This window comes from Sarcophilus harrisii, chromosome 4, assembly GCF_902635505.1.
Source record: "Sarcophilus harrisii chromosome 4, mSarHar1.11, whole genome shotgun sequence".
NCBI classification, from domain to species: Eukaryota; Metazoa; Chordata; class Mammalia; order Dasyuromorphia; family Dasyuridae; genus Sarcophilus; species Sarcophilus harrisii.
The window spans coordinates 167687419-167712888 of NC_045429.1; the positions used below are offsets into that span (position 1 = coordinate 167687419).

Consider the following 25470-nt stretch of genomic DNA (forward strand, 5'->3'; position numbering starts at 1 on the left):
TGAGAGATATTGTTTTTCTGTTATTTTACAGTTAATATTTAAGAGAATGTTGCCTAAGTAGATAAAATATATGCCTTTGCAGCTGCATTAAAGATTTAGGATGTCAGTCCTTCAGTAAAATTCTTTTAACACACAGAATGAGGAAAACAGTGTGTTTCATTCTGTTTCTACATTATTTTGATCTGAAAGATGTCCATATTTTGAAAACTTTTCTTTCCATGTATTTTGGAGATTGTATTTGATGTGGAGACACATATTAATATTTTTTAAGTTTTCTGGATCAACTCTGGGTGATTTTGTGCAACATTTCAGTTTTTAACAATGGTACAATTCCAGTAAAGTTTTCTGGTTGAGCACTTTAGGAACTTTGTACTTGTAAAATGCAGCGTAGTCTTGCAAAAGGTACTAAATTTCTGATGCATAATCTAACTTATCAAGTCATAGATGTCTAGATATTAGGAAGGTCCTATGTATATAGTTTACTGTGGTGTTGCAGCATTTCTACCATTTCTTTGCATAATCCAAATTAATTACAAAGTCTGGTTTCTGTAGCAATAAATACCCAAAAAGTCTTCTCCATTTCCAAAAATAAACTCTGCTATTGTTGTTATTGTTGCCATTTTTCTTTTTATTAAGGCAACTCTTTGTTAGCACCCCACATAGTCCATTAATAACCATTGTTGATTCTTACTGTGTGTTTTCTCTCCTGCCACATTCCTATTTTTTTAATACAAATACTTTCCTATCTGTATCTCTCAAGATCTTGGTTGTTGCTCTATTAGATTCCAGTATTTATTACTAATTGCCTATTTGTTATCAGAAACTTCCCTGGATGTTTTATTTTACTGATAGATTTATTTTTATATTGCTTAAATTTTTCTGGTATTTTATCCTCTGTCTCCTCTTAGAGAGGTAATCCATATAACAAAGAATGAAAAAAGAGGGGAAAATGAGCAAAACAATCAATACAAAGAATAAATGGAAAATATATATAGTGTTCTTTATTCATGATTTTCCCAACTCTGAAGAGGAGCAGGGAATGTACCTTCTTGATTTTCTTTAGGGGATACATTTATTTCAATTTTATGCCATTCATTTTCAATTTTTTTTTATTATGGTTGTACTTTTTTTTTTACATGGTTAAAATTATTATGTATGTTGTTTGATTGGTTCTGCTTATTTGGATGTTGTTTTAAGAATATTATTCTTCTTGCGGAAATCAATCAATACTCACTTACCTCACACATTTTAAGATACCTGAGTTAAGTTCTAAGCTCATTTACCATATGACAAAAATAACATTGAATATATCAGCTATTTGTCAGTGAATAGACAAATACCTAGACCTAATCTCAGACTAAATTTTTAATTGTGAACCTTTTCCCCGACTTTTACATCTTTTTTATTGTCCTTCAGAGCCTTACATTATCAGTCTTTGAATCATTAAATCATACTGAGAATGTATTTCAACCAATATGTTATCTCTCCTATGTACATTCAGCCAGATGAACTTCTGGGAAGGATAAAGCAAAATAGACTCCTTTAGTAGCTAACATGTTATATATAACAACTTATAGTTATATATAACAAGTTAGTTTTCATAACTAAGTTTTGGCTTCTCTGTGCCAGTTTTACCAACTTTGAGGTGATGTAATAATGAAAAATTATGTTAATAATTCTTTTTATAATATAATTATTCATTTGTTTAACTCATAATCAATGTATACATCCTTAGACATAACTAGCATACTCAAATCATGTTTCTTGAACCTATTAAGGTGATATTGTCTATGTATGTGTACAACTTTTGTTGTCATAGCTAATTATGGTTAACTGTTTTGTGGGTACTAAGAGTATCTAATTGGTATAGATCAATGATTATTCTAAGAACAGAAGTGTTGCCATAGCAATGTTTTTTTTAAAAATGGTCATCAGTAACAGATATTCACTTCATCATGTCACATTCAACAATATATTACATGAATGGTGGTAAAAATGGTGGAGATAATGAGGTACCATATTGGGAAAAAAACAGGCCATTTTAAAATTAACTAGTACTCAAATGAATTTCAAAAGCCTTGGTGTATAATTTGAAATATAACAAAATTATTTGAGCAGTTTTGAAAGATTTTAATTTAATTTATTAACTTAAATAATCAAGTCTATGTTGAGTTAGGAAATTATAAATTCTTAATGAAAGAATTAATAAAATAGACTGTTTTAACTTGGTTATTTTAAAAGTTGCTGTTCTTTGAAATAATAAAATATGTTTGAGGGTAAATGTGATTAAATTGATATTATGATTTTTTAGTGTTGAAACAGGCTTTAACATGGGTAGATCCTATCTACAATTTTTTGATACTCTTGCCTATTTTTGCAAATGACACATTTTTGCTTATATAAATAGACACTATACATTGTAGAGGAAATAAATTGTTGATCAGAAATGCACAATACATTTCAAAACAAAATGAGAAAAACACATTTTCAAAGGGATATTGGAGAACAGTTAGGATGCTTCAATATTTCCCTTTCTAGCTTTGGAAATGGAATTGTTTTTAACATTTCAAGTTAAAAGAATAAAATCAATAAAACTAAGAGAGGTACCAGATCCATGATAAGGGAGGTCATCTACCTTGATTAGATCAGTTGTAAGTACCATATTTTAGTAAGGGTTTTTAATAAGCAGAAGAGTGTCCAAAAGAGAAAAACCAGGATGACAAAAGGCTCAGAAATCATGTCATATGGAGGTTGGTTTAAGTAACTGGAGAAGAGAAGACTTAAGGGAAATATGATGAGAGTTTTCAAGTATTTGATGGTCTGAGTCACAGAAGGGAGATTAACAAAGATATCGATTCACTTTCTTCTACTTTATAGGTTATAAGAAAGAGCACTGGATTAGGTGAGAGAAATTCTAGTCTAGTTTGGTCATTTACTATCTATATAAATTGTCCAAACTCAGCTTCTTCATCTTTAAAATGAGGATGATAATAATAATAATAATATCTGCATTGTCTATTTCTTAGGGGGTTTATGAGAATCAATAGAGGTAACCTATGTGGAAGAGCTTCGGAAACCATGAAGTGCCATGTAAATATGTTATGAGTTATATACTTACAATGAGGTGAATAGATTGAGAAAATAACAAGAATATAATTTTAAATAAAATGATCAGTTCAGAAATAGGTAGAGTATAAAGGTTTATTACATTCAAACACATTCCAAAATACCAACTATAAGTGATCTTATTTTTCAATTTTTAAAAATCTTTTAATTGCCAAAATACATCCAAAAATAGTTTTATCCTTGTAAAACCCTGTGTTCCAAGTTTTTCTCCCTCCTTTCCTTCCACCTTTTCCTTTAGAAAACAAGCTATCCGATACATGTTAAACATGTCCAATTCTTCTATACATATTTCCATAATTATCACACTGCATAAGAAAAATCAGATCAAAGAGGGAAAATATGAGAAAGAATGAAAAAAAAGCAAACACAAAAGGTACAACTACTATGTTGTGATCTACATTCAGTCCCTACAATCTTCTTTCTGTATGAAAATGACTATCTCCCTCACAAGTCTATTAGAACTGGCCTGAATCACTTCACTGTTGAAAACAGACAAGCCCATCAGAATTAATCAAGTGATTTTATTTTTAATGGAAATGTTTAATGATGATGATGATGATGATGATGATGGTGATAATAACTAGTATTATATAGCACTTTAATTTTTGCCAAGAATTTTACATATATTGCATCATTTGATCTTCACAACAACCTTGTGGAATTGGTGCTGTTATTATTTTCATTTTATATATGAGAAAATTGAGGCTAAAAGAAGATAAGTACATTTTTAGGTTTACAAAGTTTGTAAATTCCAGAGGCAGGATTTAAACTCATGAATTCTAGACTCCATGTCCAAAATTCAATCCACAATCCTATGTCCAGAAAATTTTCTTGTAGTCATCAGTGAAGCAGGTTGTGGTCCCTTTAAGAAACTGTATTTCCTATTGATCTGTAATCCCTTTTAGAATCTCAATCATTCCTGGGGAAGGCATATCCTCCCCAGATAAGTTATCTTTCCAGGATGCCAGGACCTTTGATTCAATTAGAAATCTTGATCAAAAAGCACTCCTTTGAAGTGTTGTTAATTCCAATAGGAGAACCAGGCTATCCCAGCCCCAACTGGGTCTGACCTGGTTGGCCTGCCCCAACCCCGACCAAAACACCCAATATAGTAGCTTCTATCAACTAAGATCTTTGCAGATGGACCTTGGTAGCTCACTCAACTGCCAGGACTTTCTTTCCACTGAGAACTGCATTCTCAGTGCAAAACTCAATTTTCCCATAGATCTGCCACTATAGAAGTCAGTCTCTCAGTAAACTGATTTCTATCCAACAATAAACTTTCATTTTGCAACTAAAAATTTGGGAATGAATGAATTCTTTCACTCCTAAAACTTGCAGCTGATTTAAAGGGGATTCTTAATAACTCTCTTAATACCCACTAACCTCTAGACTACCAGGAATCTAGATGACTCAAACAACATCCATCAGTATGTTATAGATTGTCAGAATCAGAAGTGAAACTAGACTTCATTTAAGCCAATGTCTGTATGAAACATGAAGCTCCTCATAAAATGAAAGAAACAGATGCATCTTAATCTTTATTTGAATATTTCTTCTGAAAGAGTTTTTTTAAACTTAAGTCTCTTAAATTGTTTTCAAATCAATATTTTCTGTGAAATTCTCTTTCAAAAGTTAAAGCATAAGATTCTATATATTGATAAGTTATTTTGAAATTTTCTTATAAATTCACAGTAGCTATTAAAGTCTATATTTCATTAGCTACTGTAGTTATACATGGTATAATCCAAAGAAAAAGAAAAGGAAAAAAATGTTTTTCTAAAATTAGACCCTTCCCCCTGCCATCAATTCTAACCAAAACCAAAAATAAAAACAAACAAAAAAAAACTTCCTTGCTTTCCATGTCAGAACTCATGCTGACTTCATTCCATTGTAATTCAAACTGAGATATCACTAGAGGCCTTGACCTTGAGTACATTTTTCTTATCAAGGCTATTTTGTTTTCATATCACCCAAACATCTATTTTCTAACCTTTTCAACTGTGAAACCTACTCAGTTGTCAGAATGCAAAGCCAACCTTTGTAGAAGAAGCTATTCAAAAATAATTCTTTTCTATTTAATGGTTCTTTGTCCAAGCAAAAGGCATATGTGTAGCTCACAAAAGGAAGAGTAAGTCATACATTACCCCTTTAGGTCTGAAGAAGCCATCAATACAAGTCTCGCAGTTGATGCCTGTGGTGTTTTGAGTACAGTTAATGCATACACCACCTCCAATGTACTTTCCATGGATATTCAAGCTCAGATTTCTGCTGGCAACATTTTCATCATAATAGCATTCTTCTGCCTTCCCATGACAATTGCATGCTGCAAAAGAGACAAATGTGTTAGTAAATATCACTGACAGTCTGCAGACACATAAAAATAACATTTTTAGTGAAGAATTAACAGTGTTCTTTTATTACTCTGACATCTGTGTTGTTCATATGTGCAATGTGTGGAAAATAGCATACTTCCTTCTTATGATGAATATCTTTCCTTAGATATTTAAATGAGCAAGGCTCAGCTGTAAACAGCAACTGGATTTCCTAGGCACAGTATGTATTTCAACAGCCATTTTATTGAATCTGAAATAATTCAGACATTTCTTATTTTTCTATTTTGATAAGGACCAAATTAGTTACTAAATGAGCATTGCTATCAATATGTTCAAAGTCATTTAATATTCCACAAATTTCTGTATACCTACTATGTTTGAAGCACTGCAGAAAATATAAAATGTATAAAACATGGTCTCTGACCTTAAGGAGCTGATAGGTGAATATGGAAGATAATGGATACAATACAAGGCAGGGTGTGATTATCATAGGTTTCTTGTTATTATTCAAAGGATGCGGAATCTAAAATTAAGTTATTCTGTTCTAATGTTGCCTCAGGAAGTTGTCAGTTGTGTCACCTCAGGCAAGTCATTTAATTGGATACTTCAGTTCCCCTTATCTGTAAAATGGGAATAATAAATGCCTTCACTATCTACTACACAAGGTTGTTATGAAGAAAGCATTTCAAAAATCTTTAATATAATCTTTTAGTAAATCTTTTAGCTCCTTAGGGCTCAGGTGATAAAGTGAATAGAATACTGGACCTGAAGTCAGGAAAAGTTCAAATCTGGCTTCAGTTTCTTCATCTGTAAAATGGGGATAGATAATAATAGCATCTACTTTCCAAGATGTTTGTGAGTTTAAAGTAAGATATTTATGAAATGTTTTGCAAACCTTAAAGTACTATGGAAAACTTAGTTACTATTATTGTTGTATGATCATTTCAGACATGTCCAATATTCATGACCTCCTTTGGGATTTTCTTGGCAAGGTAACTGAAGTAATCTGGTCATTTTTTCCCCTCCAGCTCATTTTACAGATGAACAAACTCAGGCTAACAGGGTCACAAAGCTACAAGTGTCAGAGACAATATTTGCAATATTAATATTATTGTTATATAAATTATTATTAATTATTATTATAATACAACAAATATTTGTTATATAGTTGTTTTGATTCAGTTGTGTCCAACTCTTTGTGAACCCACAGGCCATATAATATCCATACTGTCCAAGGGGTTTTCTTGGCAAAGATAATCAGGTAATTTATCATTTCTTTCTCCAGTGGATTAAGGTAAATAGGATTAAGTGACTTGTCCAGGGTCATACAGCTAGTGTGTTCTGTGGTTAGATTTGAAATCAGGTGTTCCGGACTCTAGGCTCAGCACTCTATCCACTGAGTCACGTAGGTTTAACACACACACAGACACACACCCACACCTACCCACCCACCCCCATCCTACCCCCCCCCCACAGAGAGTTATTATGCAAAACATCATGATAGATATTGTGTTTGCTAAGAAAAAATGATATAGATTCCATGAAAGCAAGTTTTAACCTAATTAGTCATGTACACAATTAATGAAGAAATAATATAATATGATAAACTTGGATACATTTCAATGGAGACAAGCTAGAACCATTCCCAATAAGATCAAGGGTGAAACAAGATTGCCCATTATCACCATTTGTTGTAACATTCAATATTGTATTAGAAATGTTACCTTTGGCAATAAGAGAAGAAAAAGAGATTAAAGAAATTAGAATAGGTAAAGAGAAAACCAATTATTATCACTCTTTGCAGATGATATGATAGTTACTTAAAGAACTCTAGGGAATCAACTAAAAAATTATTAGAAACAATTCACAACTTTAGCATAGTTGCAGGATACAAAATAAATTCATAGAAATCATCAGCATTTGAATATATTACCAACAAAGTCCAGCAGCAAGAGATAGAAAGAGAAATTACATTAAAAATAACTGTCAATAATATAAAGTATTTGGGAGTCTATCCACCGAGGGAAAGTCAGGAACTATATGACACAACTATAAAACACTTTCCACACAAATAAAGTCAGATCCAATCAAATGGAAAAATATCAAGTGTTAAAATACATAGGAAAAATGACAACACTACCAAAATTAATCTACTTATTTAGTGCCATACCAATCAAACTCTCAAGAAATTATTTTATAGATCTAAAAAAAAATAATAATAAAGTTTAACTGAAAGAACAAAAGGCTAACAATTTCAAGGGACTGAAAAAACTGCAAAAGTTGGCCTAGCTGTTCCAGACCTAAAACTATATTACAATGTGGTGGTCATCAAAACTATTTGGTACTGGCTAAGAAAGAGAATTGTCAATCAGTGGAATAGATTAGGTTCACAGGACAAAATAGTCAATGACTATAGCGATCTATTATTTGACAAACCCAAAGTCCCCAGCTTTTAGAATAAGAAGTCACTATTTGACAAAAACTGCTGGGAAAATTAGAAATTAGTGTGGCAGAAACTAGGCATTGACTCACACCTAACACCATATACCAAGATAAGGTAGAAATGGGTTCATGATTTAGACACAAATTGTGATATTAGAAGCAAATTAGAAGAACATAGGGTAGTTTACCTCTCGGATCTGTGGAGAAGGAAGGAATTTGTGACTAAAGAACTAGAGATTATTATTGAACACAAAAAAAATATAATTTTGATTATATTAAATTAAAAAGGTTTTGTATAAACAAAACTAATGCAGAAAATATTAGAAGGGAAGCAATGAACTGGGAAAACATTTTTACTTTCGAGGGATCTGATAAAGGCTTCATTTCTAAAATATATAGAGAACTGATTCAAATTTATAAGAATTCAAGCCATTCTCCAACTGATAAATAGTCAAACGATATGAACAGACAATTTTCAGATGAAGAAATTGAAACCATTTCTAGTCATGTGAAAAGATATTCTAAATCATTATTGATCAGAGAAATACAAATTAAGGCAATTCTGAGGTACCATCACATACCTCTTAGATTGGATAAGATGGCAGGAAAAGATAATGACAAATGTTGGAAGGTACCTGGGAAAACTGGGACACTAATACATTGTTGGTGGAATTGTGAAGTGATCCAACCGTTCTGGAGAGCAATTTGGAACTATGATCACAAGGATATCAAACTGTATATACTATTTGATCCAGCAGTGTTTCTATTGGGCTTGTATCCCAAAGATATTGTAAAGGAGGGAAAGGGACCCACATGAGCACAAATGTTTGTGACAGCCCTTTTTGGTTGGCAAGAAACTGGAAACTGAGTGGATGCCCATCAATTGTAAAATGGCTGAATAAGTTATAGTATATGAATGTTATGGAATATTATTATTCTATAAGAAATGATCAGCAGGGTGATTTCAGAGAGGCCTGGAGAGACATACATGAACTGATACTAAATGAAATGAGCAGAATCAGGAGATCATTGTACACATTGACAACAACAAGGTTATATGATGATTAATTCTAATGTACGAGGTTCTCTTCAACAACGAAATGATTCAGGTCAGTTTCAATGGGCTTGTGATGAAGAGAGCCATCTGCATCTAGAGGGAGGATTGTGGGAACTGAGAGTGGATCACAACATAGTGCTTTTTATTTTTATTTTTGTTTGCTTTCATTTTGTTTTCTTTCTTATTTATTCCATTTTTGATCTGATTTTTCTTGTGCAGCATCATATTTGTGGAAATAAGTATAGAAGAATTTCACATGTTTAACATATATTGGATTACTTGCCATATAGACCAGTGGATGGTGAGAAGGGAGGAAAAAATTTGGACTATAAGATTTTGTAAGAATGAATGTTGAAAATTATCCATGTATATATTTTGAAAATAAAAAGTTCTAATTAAAAATGTTCAGAAAAAAAGTGTTAAAAATTGGGGAATACAGTAATCATTTCCATTTGGTAAAACTAGGGAAAGTCTCATAAAGGAGAAGGTACCTGAGCCTTGTCTTGAAAGTAAAAAAGAATGTAAATGGACAGAATTGTTGAAGGGTTCTTTTCCAATTAATCTATGTGAATGCACAAATGCAAGAGAGACCAGGAGGTATTGGGTAATATTTACTAAGAATGACTAAAATATAGAATAGTTAATCTAGGTCCTCAATCCAGTCATTCAATGACAGCCTAAAGCATTTCTATTTTATTCTATAGGAAACATGAAATCTGCAAACTTTTTGTGAAGGGGAATGATATTTTCAGATCTGCCCATGCATTATTTTGGAAGATGTGAATGGGATGGTTTAAAGAAAAAAGAGTCTAAAGACTGATGGACTAATGAAAGACTTCTGTGTTGACTCACTAATTCAGAGCCTTCCAGTTTGGATCTGACCAAGCACCAACCTATGCTTCCAACTACTACTCGCCACCATATCTGAAACCCAGCCTCTCATTCAGTTTCTGAATCACAATAACCACCAATTGTTGGCTAAGTGCCCAACTCCCAAAAGCCAAGCCAAAATCAATTTCACTTGATCAAGGTAGTATCATTTTCTTTTTTAATTTTTCTCTTCACTGATCTTTGCTTAAAACTTCTCTTCCAAGCTTCCACTCAGGTTCATGGATTCCCGTATAAACCTAAAATTGATTTTCTGATGAGGATTACCCTTATACTTATTTTAAAACATGGTGTTTTTATTCTTTCATTGTTGTATTTAAGCAAAGTCTTCTGACATTATTTCATTATATTCCTGAAACATTTTGGAGATACATGAATATATGTACATGTAGAAATGTGCATATATATGTGTGTGTGTGTGTGTACTAGAATTTCAAATTCTCTTCATTTTTACTCATACTGCTTCTATATTCATAAGGAAAATGGGTTCATAAGAGGTTTATGAATCTATTCCCTGTTATTTTCACTGAAGAAGCAATGAACCCTACCTACCATTGTTGCTCTAAGGTTTGTCTTTAAAAAAAAAATACAGATCTATTATTTCACCTATAAATGGAGCTTCTTTTATCATTGCATAGGGCATCTGTTCTCCAAGTTATAATTTTAAATTTGCCTAAGGCACTGAAAGGTCAAGTTACCTACCTCTGGTTACTTAGCCATTATTGTCTAATTGAGGACCTGTGCCTATGCCAACTTCCTATTTATTGAAATATATCTCTATCTGTCGAAACTGCCTCTGTGGTTCTTTGGAATATTTTAATTTTTTTTTCTTATGTAAGATCAGAGGGAAATAGGGTTTTTTGAGCAGTATAATTTTAATCTTACAGAGGAGATTGAAGAACAAATAGTTAAGTCTCATGGAGCATATAAACACATGAAAAGGAGCTTATCCCCTGGACTCCCAATGGTTAGAGGCATCTCCCCTCTACTAAATTACACCTAAAATAATAAGAGTGTAATATTATTGTTATGGGAATTTTCTACTGTGTATGGAGATATAATTTTTACTATAATGATACTGGCTTCAATAAAAGTTCTACTTAAATCTGTCTCATCATGGCAGAAATTCTCAAATGCTATGCCAGCAGAGTACAAATTCTATCAAGTTTTGCCAAACTGGAAAGGCTTTGAGGACAGACCAGATGATAGACTGAATATCTGTCATCCATAAAAAGATTGGCCCAGCTAAGTTTGAAGTGGCTTATCACCAGAAGGCTAGCCACAAGGTGATGAATATTCTCAGTCATGACAACTCAATGACTGACCGTTTACTACATCAACAGAAGGGTTGCGTTCTGCTTCAGTGAAGCACTGACAAAATCACAGATCCTCGAAGTAATGAAGTAAATGAGTTATAAAAAATATTTGAAAATGAGATCTAAACATTTCATTTCAAAGACATAGAATGAAACCTTGTTCAAATAATTAGGTCACATTATTTGAATTTGCACTGCAAATTTCCATTAACCTCATGGAATTTTTTTTTTTTTACTACATAAGTAAATTTTATGGCAAAAGTAAATGCTTTACAGATCAAATTTTATAGATTTATAACTTTAAATGATACAAATTACATCCACTGAATTTATTAGTCACATTAATCAAGACCTTACTTAGTGTCTCAGCTACCAAAAAACATAGACTACTAAGAAGCAAGAAATTTGTGTTCATTTGAATTGACATTTTTAGAAGGCAAAAAAGTATTTTAATATTCAAGTGCTCTGATAAGAGTGTACTATGAACTTATATATTCATTGGCATTAAAAGACTTATTGATTTTTAGATAAACACAAATGAAAGTAAATATGAGCAAAATGCTAGGCAAGGAGTTAGAATCATGTGGGAAGTAATATAGCACAGTAGATTTACAGTCAGAAGACTTGGGTTCAAATCTTGTCACATTAATTTGATCTTGGACTGGTCACTTTAAGCTCTATCAAGCTCAGTTTCCTCATCTGTAAAATTAAAAAGGGTCATAGTAGGAAATTTTGAAGATCCATTCTAGATTTAAAAGGTATGATGTGATATGGTTCAAAATTCACCTCTGGAAAAGGGTGACTTTAACACAATGAAGAGGAAATTAAAGTAATAATTAGAAGCTATTTTGCCCAATTGTATGCCAATAAATCTGATAATCTAAGTGAAATGTATGAATACTTACAAAAATATAGTTTGTCAAGATTAACAGAGAAAGAAATAAATTACCCAAATAGTCCCATTTTAGAAAAAGAAATTGAGCACGCTACTAATGAACTCCCTAAGAAAAAATCTCTAGAGCCAGATGGATTTGCAAGCAAAATCTAACAAACATTTAAAGAATGATTAATTCCAATACTTTACAAACAATTTTGAAAAATAGGGAAAGGAATCCTACCAAAATCCTTTTATGACACAGATATGTCACTGATACCTAAACCAGGTAGGATTAAAACAGAGAAAAAATTATAGACAGATTTCCCTAATGGATATTGATGCAAAAATATTAAATAAAATATTATCAAAGAGAATTTAGCAAGTTATCACCAGGATAAAACACCATGACCAAATAGGATTTGTACCAGGAATGTAAGGCTGGTTCAACATTAGAAAAACTATTAGCATGATTGATTAATAACCAAATTAACAGAAATCATAGGACTATATCAATGGATGTAGAAAAAAACATTGGACAAAATATAACACCCATTCCTATTACAAAAACTGGAGAGAATAAGAATAAAGAGTTTTCCTTAAAATGATCATACCAGATATATAAAACCATCAGCAAGCATATGAAATGAAGATAAACCAAAAACATTCCCAATAAGATTGGGGTGAAACAAGATTGCCCTCTATAACCATTACTACTCAATATTGTATTAGAAATGCTGCTTTTAGCAATGAGAGAAAAAAAGTGAAAGGATTAGTTTAGGTGAGGAAACAAAATTATCACTGTTTGCAGATAGTATGATGGTATACTTGGAGAATCCTAAAGAATCAACTAAAAAACTAGTAGAAACAATTAACAACTTTAGCAAAGTCACAGGATACAAAATAAATCCACATAAATCATCAGCATTTTTATATGATGCCAACAAAGTCCAGCAGCAAGACATAAGGAACCATATGAACACAATTACAAAATAGTGTCTTCACAAATAAAGTCAGATCTAAACAACGGAAAGCCTATCAAGTGCTCATGGGTAGGCTAAGGTAATATAATAAAAATGACACTACTACCTAAATTAATCTATTTATTCAGTGTGATGGCAAACAAATTGCTAAGAAATTACTTTTCAAAGCTAGAAAAAATAGCAACAGAATTCATGTGGAAGAACAAAAGATCAAGAATTTCAAGGGAATTAATGAAAAAAAATGCAGATGAAAGTCACCTAGTTGTACCAGAATTAAAACTGTATTATAAAGCAACGGTCCTTAAAATCATTTGGTACTGTTTAAGAAATTGGAATAGGTTAGATACACAAGGTACAATAATCAATGACTATAGTGATATATTATTTGATAAACCCCCAAATTTCAGTTTCTGGGATAAGAGTTCATTATTTCACAATTTCTTGGAAAATTAGGAAATAATATATCAGAAACTCAGCATAGACCTACCTCTTACAGCCTACACCAAGATAAGTTCGAAATGGGATCATGATTTAGACATAAAGGCTAATACTACAAACAAATTAGGATAATAAGAGATAGTTTACCTTTCAGATCTGTGGAGAAGGAAAGAATTTATGGCCAAAGAAGAACTAGAGAATATTATGAAATGCAAAATGGATAATTTTATTATATTAAATTGAAAATTATATAAATAAAACTAATATAGCCAAGATTAGAAGGGAAGCAGAAAACTGTGGGAAAGTTTTTACATCCATGGACTCTGAAAAAGGCTTCATTTCTAAAATATGTAGAGAATTAACTCAAACTTATAAAAACACAAGCCATTCTGCAATTGATAAATGATCAAAAGATACAAACAATTTTCAGGTGAGGAAATTAAAGCCATTTCTAGTCATATGGAAAAATGCTCTAAATTATTAGTGATGGGAAAAATGAAAACCTCTGAGGTATCATTTCACACCTCTCTGATTGACTAAGATGACAGGAAAAGATAATAATGCATGTTGGAAGGGATGTGGGAAAACTGGGACACTGATGCATTGTTGGTGGAATTGGGAATGTTGATCACAACATAGTATTTTCACCTTTTTTTCTTGTTTTTTGCTTTATCTCTCTCATTTTTTGCTTTTTGATCTGATTTTTTTTTTGTGCAGCATGATAAACATGAAAATATGTTTAGAAGAAATATACATGTTTAATTCATATTGTATTACTTCTTGTCTAGGGGAGAGGATATGGGAAAGGGAGGGAGAAAAATTTGGAACATGAGATTTTGCAAGGGTGAATGTTGAAAACTATCTTTGCATGTATTTTGAAAATAAAAAGCTATTATTAATTTTTTTAAATTCACCTCTGAACTTACTAGTTGGGTGATCACAGACATAATTTTTCTGAGTCACAGTTTCTTTACCTTAAATGCAAAAAACTCTCATCAAGTAGTTGGGCTCAGATACTGTGAGGCTCAAATGAAAGCATGTATTTTTAAGTATTATGTACTCTTCAAAATATTATCTCAACATGGAATTATGATTATTCATTGATATAATGTTTTAATTATACATACATAACAATATGCAGCTAAGGAGTAAAATGGTAGAGTTGGAAATTAAGAAGACTACTCTTCATGAGTTCAAACACTTAACAGCTGTGTGATCTTGGGCAACTCACTTAACTATTTGCCTCAGTTTCTTCATTGACAAAATGTTTAGGAAAAGGAAATGCAAACCACTCAAGTATTTTATCCAAGATAACTCTAAATGTAGTCATGAAGCATCAGACATGACTAAAGCAACACAATAATGGGTATGAAAATAAATATTCAATCAGATGGGAAGCTCCAAGTAATGAGGAATATTAGCTTTCTTTGAGGCAACTATGTGGTTCAGTGGACAGAATGTTGGGTTTGGAGTTAGAAGACTTATCTTTCTGAGTTCAAATCTTGTCACAGTCACTTATTAACTGTGGGACATTGGACAGTTTAACCCTGTTTGCTTCAGTTTCATCATCTGTAAAATGAGCTGGAGAAGTAAATGCCAAACCACCTCAGAATCTTTGTCAAGAAAATCCTAAATGGGTCACAAAGAGTCAGACACAATTGAAAAAGAACTCAACAACAACAACATGAGGATAATAGGACACAATGTTGGAAAATGAGTTGGAAGCCAGATGTCCAAAGCTCATCATCATATTTTATGTAGCTGTCTATGTAGCCAATGGAAAGAAGATTTACTGTTCTTTTATAAAAACCAATGTGATACTGATAAAATGATACTTTAAAATGTTTGAGAAATTAAACTCTTGAAAAACAAACAAGTCTTATTCTGTTGCTTTTGAACTTCATACTAAAACAGATATTGTATGATGAATGCAATACAAAGAATGACACAAATATCAAGTGTTACACAAACATCTTTTTGATATGTTTAGACAATCCTAAACCATAATGGCATTGGCAACCTAAAAATCTGGCTCTCAATTCCGAAACCACTTTAAGTTTCAGCTTTTATTGAAGAGCATAAATACTGGCATTAAAAAAATGCACCACTGTCAAAATGTGTTATGAGAAATATGCAATCATCCTATCCCTGGTATAATAGAAAAATAAAACATCTATATTCTTGTCCTCTATAGTGAAAGTTACTGTTGCTAATGGTGTTGTTTATCCCTGTGAGTGGATAGAGCTGAAAAAAGCTGCAAACCAACAGTTCTTTTCACATTTCAACCATGGGAAAACAGGTCATTTTTCTGAAAGGATAGTTGTTATATCTAATGAATTAGATTTTTTAAAAGCCCATGGCCACATGGAAGTTGGTTTGAAGATTCTGGATCACTTCATATATATATATATGTGTGTGTGTGTGTGTGTGTGTGTGTGTGTGTATGCATATGTATATAAAATTTAAAAAAATGAGAACTAGAAGTGACCTTAGGGATTACCTAGACCAGGTTCCTTATTTTTTTAGGGAAGAAACTGATACTCAAAGAAAGAGGAAAATTGGTCTTATTATAATGGAGATATGGGAATGAGCAATGAGAAACTCACCCTTCAAGCATGCTCAGTGTTCTGCCTGCCATATTCAAAGTCCATTTACTCATAGAGAGACTGGGTAAATTTGCTCTTAGGCAGATATAATGGAAAGAGTTTACTCCCAGATTTCAGAGCATGAGAAGATATTCTATTTCTAGGCTGATTGCTTGCTTTTTCGGTTACCTTTGAAACGGACCTAGGTGTGTATCAAACAACAACAACAACAATAACAACAACATAGGGCCAACTTATTTCTCTTTCCTGCTTGGTTCCATTCAAGTGAAGAAGAAAAAACTCTGGGGTGGGGGACAGAGCTAGTGCTGGCAACATAATCTCTCCATATGGATCAACAGGAAGTCACAAATATATGGCCCTATTGTTTCAGATCCTAAAGTGTCTAATCTTAAATGCTTTATGTTAGGCAATGTTAGAAATGTATTGGATTAGCCTATGACCTTAAAAATATTGGGAGAACTACCAGAACCTTGTGAGCTGCAGTCTATAGATAGGCAAACTTGGTATGCTAAAATTCAGAAAAGCAACAGTGACCTAAACCAGCAATGGATTTCCCCTATGACCAAAATATTGTGTCATAAAAATAAGGAAATAAATGTGTCCATCAGCCTTAGGAAGGGAACCTATTTGCAGAGAGATACTTTGTAATAACTGACCTCCCTCCAGGGAAAGTTTTATACTTTTGTTTTAGCATTGTCTACTCAGTAAATATCCCTTTGTGAAAACTGTCAATAATTAGTTAAATTATACTTAAGTACTCATTATTAATGGCTGGTCCTGAGGAGAACACAGTGGAATTGGGCTTGCATCTATAGCATTTGAGAAAAGCCTCATAACCAAGTAGGGTTAGTATACAGAGGGGGAATTATATGAGGACTCAATTCACTGGGCTTATATGGAATCTGGTACTATTACTTGAAATTTTATACTGTGTCAAAAGATATCACCACCAAGTGAACAATACTGAAAAAAGCTCTTTGACTCAAGTAATGGGATTAATGACAATCCAAATGAATACAGAAAAATAAATTAGAGACCACAAATTTAGAACCTAGATGAGACCTTAGAGAACATCTGGTACAATGTCATCATTTTAAAATGGGGGAAAATGGGGATATTTTACTAGGTAAAAATCACAAATATTTTATGTGTAAGTTATCATTCATTTTAGAAAGGGGCTTCTCATCTAAAACAAAACTTTAATAATAGGCTTCCCTACTGAATTTAAAGTATGATTTCATTTACCATCCTCAATGCATTTTAAAGCATTCTGTTTACCTTTATCTAAAAAAAAAATTGCATTCAACTTTTTAGAAACATGGCTATTGTAGAAAACGAGACCCAATTCTGCTTAATATAGGACTTACCGCTATAAATAGATACTCTTGAGATTTCCTTAGCACTGTAATGGACTGTACAGGACTACTTAATCAATTGATTAATCAATGGCCCTGTGTGGCCCATTAAAGAATACATTTTAATAATGACTGAGTGATCACATACCAGACCCTTGCCTCTTTCTACAATAAACATGCTCCTAAAATCTTGAATGTAAATTGATATACAGCGCTTACAAAGGGCTAGAGAAAGATAAACTAAAAACCAATTAGAAATTAAATAATCTAATTCTAAAATATTGAGTGGGTCAAACAATAAATTGCAGAACCAATCCATAATTTTATCCAAGAGAATGACAATTAAGAGATAACATACTAAAGCCTATGGGATGCAGCCAAAGAAGTTCTAAAGAGAAAATTTGTATCTCTAAATAGTTATATGAATAAAATAAAGAAGAGAGCAATGAATTAGGCATGCAAGTAAAAAAGCTAGAAAAAGACCAAATTTTAAAACCTCAAATTAAAAACCAAATCAGAAATTTTGAAACTCAAAGAAGAGATTAATAAAGTTCAAACTAAGAAAACTATTGAACTAATAAATAAAAGTAAGCATTAGTTTTATGAAAAACAAATGAAATAGATTTTTTTGTTAATTTGATTAGAGAAAAAGAAAGAAAAAAAAACAAACCACCAACATCAAACATTAATAGAGTTAACTTATCACCAATGAAAAAGAAATTAAAGCAATTAAAATTTTATTTTGCTCAACTGTATAGCAGCAAGTCTGACAATCTAACCAAAATGGAGGGATATTTACAAAAATATAAATTGCCTAGATTAACAGACTGGGAAAAAAATTACTTAAATATTCCAATTTCAAAAAAAGACTTTGAACAAGCCATTAGTGAACTCCCTATGAAAAAAATCTCCAGGGCCAGATGGATTCATTTGTTAATTCTACCAATCATATAAAGCATAATTAATTCTAATACTATGTAAACTATTTGGAAAAATAGTTAAAGAAGAAATATTGAAAGATTCCTTCTATGACACAAATATGGCAGTGATTCCTAAACCAGAAAGAGCCAAAACAGAGAAAGAAAATTATAGACCAATCTCCCTAACGAATATCAATGCAAAAAATTTAAATAAAATATTAGCAAAGAGATTTCAGCAACTTATCAGCAGGATAATACACTATACTGATCAAGTGGGAATTATACCAAGAATGCAGGGCTAGTTTAATATCAGAAAAACTATTACCCTAATCAACCCTATCAATAACCAAACCAATAGAAGTCATGTGATAATCTCAATAGATGCAGAAAAAGCTTTTGATAAAATACAGCACCCATTCCTATTAAAAACATTAGAGAACATGGGGACAAAGGGAGCTTTCTTAAAGTAATAAATAGTATCTATCTAAAACCAACAGCAAACATTATTTGTAATGGAGAAAATCTGGACACATTTTCAATAAGATTGGTGTGAAACAAGGATGCTATCATCACTGTTATTCAATGTTGCGCTAGAAATGTGGCTTTAGCCAAAAGAAAAGAAAAACATATTAAAGGAATTATAATAGGCAATGAGGAAATAAAACTATCCACTCTTCACAGATGATATGATGATATACTTAGAGCATCCTAGAAAATCATCCAAAAATCTACTCAAAACAATTCACAGCTTTATCAAAGTTTCAGAATATAAAATTAACCCACAAAATCATTAGCATTTCTATATATTACTGACAAAGCACATCAGCAAGAAATAGAAGAGGAATTCCATTTAAAATTACTAGAGACAAAATAAAATACTTGGAGGTCTAGCCCACCAAAACAAACCCAAGAACTACATGAGTAAAATTAAAAACACTTCTCACACAAATAAAGTTAGGTCTAAACAATAGGGAAAATATCAATTGCTTACAACTAGGCTGAACAAATATAATAATGAAAATTCTGCCTAATTGAGCTATGTTTTCAGTACTATAACAATCAAACTGCCAAAAATATTTTATAGAACTAGAAAAAAATAACAAAATTCACCTGCAAGAACAAAAAGTCAAGAATATCAATGGAATTAATGAAAAAGAAATACAAAGAATGGTAGCTTACCAAGCAACAAACCTAAAACTATATTCTAAAGCAGCAGTCATCAAAACCATTTGTTACTGGTTAAGAAATAGAGTAATGGATCAGTGGAATAAATTACAATAATCAAGACCTATTGTAATCTAGTATTTAATAAACCCTAAACTCCTGCTTCTGGAAGAAGAACTCACTATTTGATAAAAATTGCTGGGGAAACTGGAAAATAATATGTCAGAAATTTAGAATACATGTCTCACGCCCCATACCAAAATAAAGTCAAAATGAGTACATGATTTTGTCATAAAGAATGATACCATGAACAAATTAAGAGAACAAGGAATAATTCACCTATGAGATCTTTAGAGAAGGCAGGAATTTATGACCAAAGAACTAGAGATCACCATGAAAGGCAAAATGGACAACTTTGATTATATTAAATTAAAAAGGTTTTGCACAAACAAAACCAACAGAAATAAGATTAAAAGGGAAGTACAAATCTGGAAAAATATCTTTTACAACCAGTGCTTCTGATAATGGTCTCATTTCTAAAATATATAAAAAACTGTGTCACATTTTTAAGAGTACAAGTCATTTACCAATTAATAAATGGTCAAAGGATATGAACAGAATTTCCAGATGACAAAATTAAACCCATCTATAATTGTATGAAAAAAATGCTAGATCACTATTGATTAGAGAAATGCAAATTAAAACATCCCTGAGGAACTACTTCATACCCCTCAGACTGATTAAGATGACAGGAAAAGATAATGATAAATTTTTTAAGAGAAGTGAGGAAACTGGGACAGTAATGCATTGTTGGTGGAATTGTACAATAATCCAACCATTCTAGAGAGCAGTCTGGAACTATGCCCAAAGAGCTATAAAATTGTGCATATCATTTGACCCAGCAGTGCCATTACTGAGTCTGTGTACCAAGGATATTAAAGAGGAGAAAGGACCCACATGTGCAAAACTGTTTGTAGCAGCTTTTTGTGGTAGCAAAGAATTGGAAAATGAGTAGATGCCTATCAATTGGGAATTGGCGGAACAAGTTCTGGTATATGGCGGTAATGGAATATTATTGTTCTATAAAAACTGATTAACAAGCTGATTTTATAAAGGCTTGGAAAGATTTACATGAACTGATACTGAATGAAACAAACAGAACCATGAGTACATTGCACACAAGAACAGCAAGAATGTACAATGATCAACTATGAAAGCTCAATCAGTGGTTCAATGGATCCAAAGCAATTCCAATAGATTTTGGATAGAAAATGCCATGCACCCAGAGAAAGAAGTAAGGAGACTGAATGTAAATCAACACATGGTATGCTCACTTCTTTTTTTCTGTTTTTTTCTCTCCTATGTTTTTTTCCCTTCTTTCTTATTTTTCTCTCCCAGCATGATTCATAAAGTAATGTGTATTAGAAATAAATTTATTAGGAAAAAAATATATATATGGAACTCAAAATGGATAAATTTTGTTTTTTTTAACATGGGAAAATTATTCAAGATTGACATCAACAATTTGACTGTTCAAAAGAAAATCGGGGCAGTGTTAAGATAAAAGTCATAATTATGTCATATAAATGAGGTGCCAAGGAAGAAACACAGAGAAATTAGAGGGGATAGGAGGGCTCAAAGTTCTGAAAACCTACTCACATTGAGAATAGTTTAAATAGACAACATTACTTATATATTATCAAATCTTTCTAGAAATAAAGGAGGAGGGATGGGCCAATGGAAGCAAAATTTGAGAGAAGAGAAGGGAGGGATTTATGAGTAGAGAGTCAAGCAATAGCAAGGTAAGTTAAGAGCAGAATTAAAGCAGAAGGTCAGCAGAGATAGGAAAGATATATGTTAGTTTATGGTGGAGATATGTGTGTGTGTATGTATATATCTATATCTCCCTATACTTTCTTAACTATACACTGTTTGGGAGTGTTGGGAGAGATGAAAGTGGGGGAAAAGAATAAAGTAAAAAAGGTGCTCAGCAGAGAACAAAAAAAAAAAAACAATTTACAAGGAAGTAAAGAAAAGGTGGGCATTCATGAATATAATTCCTTCTACATATGTGTGTGTATGTGTGTATTTGTTGCCATATATTTTGAATCCTCCTTGATTTTCTGTTGGGCACATAACAGTGTTCTTTTTTGTTTTATATTGCTTTTCCAATTTTCTTTTTTCTTAATTTGTTTCTTTAAATAAATTTAGGGGAAAATGTGATCACTATATTGGCATCTCTGGTGAATAAATATAATTGAATTGTAATTTAGAAAGACATATGAAGAACTCTTTTACATTGTTTTTGAAGAAAAGTTAACAGCAGTTTGATTTAGAAATGGCTGAAAGACTGCATTTGAAGTGTTAATGGCTTAATGTTAACTTGCTGAAAGGTAACATTGTGGTAGGAAATAAAGGAGTATAATAAGGTTCTGTGATTGTCTCTGTTTTAATATTGTTTGTCAATTACATGGATAAAAGTATAAGTAGCATTTATTTTTAAAATTTTAAACAATGCAAAACTGAGAGAAAGCTAACATCCTGAACATCAGTGCCAGGATCCAAAAAAAAAAAAAAAAAAAGAAAGAAAGAAAGAAAAAAGGGATTGTAATATTAAAATATTACATAAAATATAGCATGTTAAAATTCAATTAAGATAAAAAACAAAAAAGATAGTTTAAATAGGTACTTATATTGAACTTATTTTACAGGTGGAGAAACTGAAGTTGAAAGAGTTTAATTGATTCACTAAAGATTATACAATGCAACACTTTGGGTAGGATCAAAATTTGGTCTTTCTAACCTGAAATCCAACATTTTATCCACTACACCACCTAAATAGGAAGAGAAAGAATATAGACGTAAGAAGCCCTATTATGAGAATATTGTAAGAGTCCAGACATGTAAGTGAAAGAACCTATACTTTTAGTGTAGGGACAAGGGAGAAGAAGGGATGAATAGGGAGGATGGTCAATGGATGGAGATATATTATAGGAGCAAAATCAATAGGACAATGGAATTGAATGGATGAGAGGTAAGGGCAAGGGAAGAGTCAAAGATAATCCTTAAATTAGGAGATCAAGGTAATGAATGGTGGTAACACAGGCAGAAATAGAGAAAAGAAGCAAGGTTATTAGGGAAAGATCAAATGCTTAGTTATAAATATGTTGAATTTGAGGTGCCAGTGGGATGTCAAAGTAGAGATACCATCAATGCAGATTTTGAGTTCAAAAAGAACTCCGGCTTGGCATTGGAGAAAGGATAATATCTGAGTAGGATAAAAGGGTCTGAGAGGGTGGGTTTTATTTGTCTGTTTGCTTTAGAATTGGGAAGACCTAAATATTTTCAGATAAATGGAGAGATCAATAGAGAGAGATATATTAAAAGGGCATAAGAACAAGGATTAAGGATGGAACAAGATCATAGTAGAAAGAGGACTGAATGTGATCAAGAGTACAGCGAGAAAGTAATGGTCAAGAGCAGGAATTCCCCTATTTATGTAAATTGATGCTTTTTGGAATGAAGGAGGAGAGCTGAAGATGTATATATCCAATGAATTCAGTTTCAGAAATAGGGACACTGGATAGGAATATAACTAGGGTAATAGGTGAGAGAAGAGGAGAGAAAGAAGAGGAAGAAAAGAGAAGATAAAAGTAATCTTATTGAGATTATCTACAATTTGTCATATACACACATATATACATTTAGGATAGATAGATAGATATCCTGTATGTAGATGTTTATGTGTTATCTCTCCCATTAGATGTGAACTTCTTGAATGGGAGAAGGGACTGGTTTTTTTGTTTGTTTGCTTGTTGACTGACTTATTTTCATATTCTCTGTTCACATCAGTAGATTTTCATTAGTAACCAGGGAACTCACACACACACACACACACACACACACACACACACACACACACACACACAACTTTAGTGGCTTGGCTTAGTGTTTCTTGAAATAATGATAATCTCACATTGACAATTTGAAGATAGAATGCAGTCTATGCCTATTCCTTATTGGGAAAAATATGGGTCAGCATATTTCAATACATATAAAGCTACCCAATCATTATGTTCTATTCCCTTAGGCCCAGTCTTCAGTTGAACTTTCATTTGTTTATTAGTGTTAGCAAGATGCTTGACTTTAAACCTGTCTCACCAGGAGGCAAAAATCCTCAGTTTGTTAACAAGAAGGCTGAGAAAAAAAATATAACTTCAATAAGCAATAATTATATGTTTTCCTAATGCTCATTGCTTCAAATATTGTTTTTTTCTGGGTTTCTGAATATAAATTCAATTTCAAGAAACAGATGAGTGTGAAAAATATTAAATGTTTATATTTAAAATGCAATTTTTCTTAACTTTTTAAGATTTTAAAAATAGGGGATTTGCTATGTATATGTTAATTTTAAGAAATAAATATTCATTTTGATCCTACTTGTTCCTGCTGGTATCTAGAAAAATAATTTATCTATATTAAGAAAGCAATATTAGACTTTCAAAAAAAGAACTTAATTTTAGGGCTTCTCTGTATTGATGAAAAGGAAAGTTGTGCCTTGTATAAGGGGTGTAACAGGTTAGGCAAAAGCAAGGACTTCAGTTCTCAGCCATGTCCCTTTGAAGACTCATCATTCATATGCTCCTGCCTTAGAGCTTCAAGAAAGAAAACGGGAAAACCTAATCCCACTTTAGGTTGCTAAAGGGAAAAGATACTTGGAAGGCATGAGAAGAGCATTAAATCGTTGCTAAATATCATGTTTTCATTCTCTCTCACTACTCTAGAGATTTTGAAAAGTTTGATTTGGGTAAGATTGGACCCTCTTGGTTAAGCTGAATTATTCTGTACCTATTGAGACAGCTCCTTTATTCTATATTGTAGGGCATATATTCTTTTATTTTTACCTTTATAATTTCTAGTTTTACTATAATTTTAATAAATGAGTTTTGGGGCAGCTAGGTGGCACAGTGGATAAAGTACCAGTCCTGAAGTCAGGAGGACCTGAGTTCAAATATGATCTTAAACACTTAATACTGACTAAACAAATACATAAATGAGTTTCTTTGCTTTTGCTATATGAAGCTGGTATTGGATGGAAAAGTGGTCAAATCTTAGATATAGAATTGAAGGGTTCCCCTTCTTCCAGAAGTGACAAAGTGATCAAAAATTAGAAGGAACCTGAACATATTCCCAGACAAACAATATTCAAAGGAGCAGTTAAATATGTATCTAGCTGGCTACCCGCTTCAATTTCAATCTCCTACTTCCTTTTCTAGCAAAAAGTCTCTCTTGGAGAAGAAGCTAGAAATGTCTTTTCTACCTCCCTTTGAACCATACAAGAACAGGACCCTGGAAAAATGTGGAGCTTCACTACATGAGCAGGGCATCACTCACTCCTTTTTTTCACTACATGATATATTCAAGTTTGAGCTCTAAAGCCAACTTTTAGTCTGGCTGTAATAAACTGCAATAGAGTAAATGGGGCATAAATCAGGAAATGAGGCAGAATCATAAAACCATGGAATTAGAAGAGACCTTAGGGATTTAATCCCCTCATGCCATAGAAGAAATGTAGCTCTAAGAGAATGAGACTTGTCCAAGGTCATAGCTAGATAATGTATTGTTACTTATAGGTGGGGTTTAATAAGCTCAAACTTAATAGAATTCACAATGCTTGAGAGAACCCAGACAAGGAGATGTGAAAGAGAGTGAAATTAAGATTCTCTCAGATCAGCAACACAAGCTCCAAAGGCTATCTTCAGAGTCAGAACTAGTAACATCCAAAAGGAGACTAATGAGTTCTGTTTGGGATTAAAGATGCAAAAATATTAGAGTTGTTCATAGATTTAGATCTAGAAGATATCCAAACTTGGTTTCTGCCACACTACCTCTTGACTCCAGAATGGCTAAGACTACAGTAAATGAAGTCATCGATGAGAATGCCATAGACATGGAAGGATTTTAT

General features: G+C 32.3%; 1 protein-coding gene across 5 annotated transcripts in view; it reads right to left on the reverse strand.

The window, feature by feature from the left end:
• LAMA2 (laminin subunit alpha 2) overlaps positions 1 to 25470 on the reverse strand; it is a 747833-nt gene that overhangs the window by 394018 nt on the left and 328345 nt on the right. For all 5 annotated transcript variants that reach the window (XM_023503203.2, XM_023503202.2, XM_031964285.1 and 2 more), the window contains exon 8: positions 5274 to 5452. In XM_023503203.2, the coding sequence (XP_023358971.1) occupies positions 5274 to 5452 (179 nt within the window). The remainder of the gene's footprint in view (positions 1 to 5273; positions 5453 to 25470) is intronic.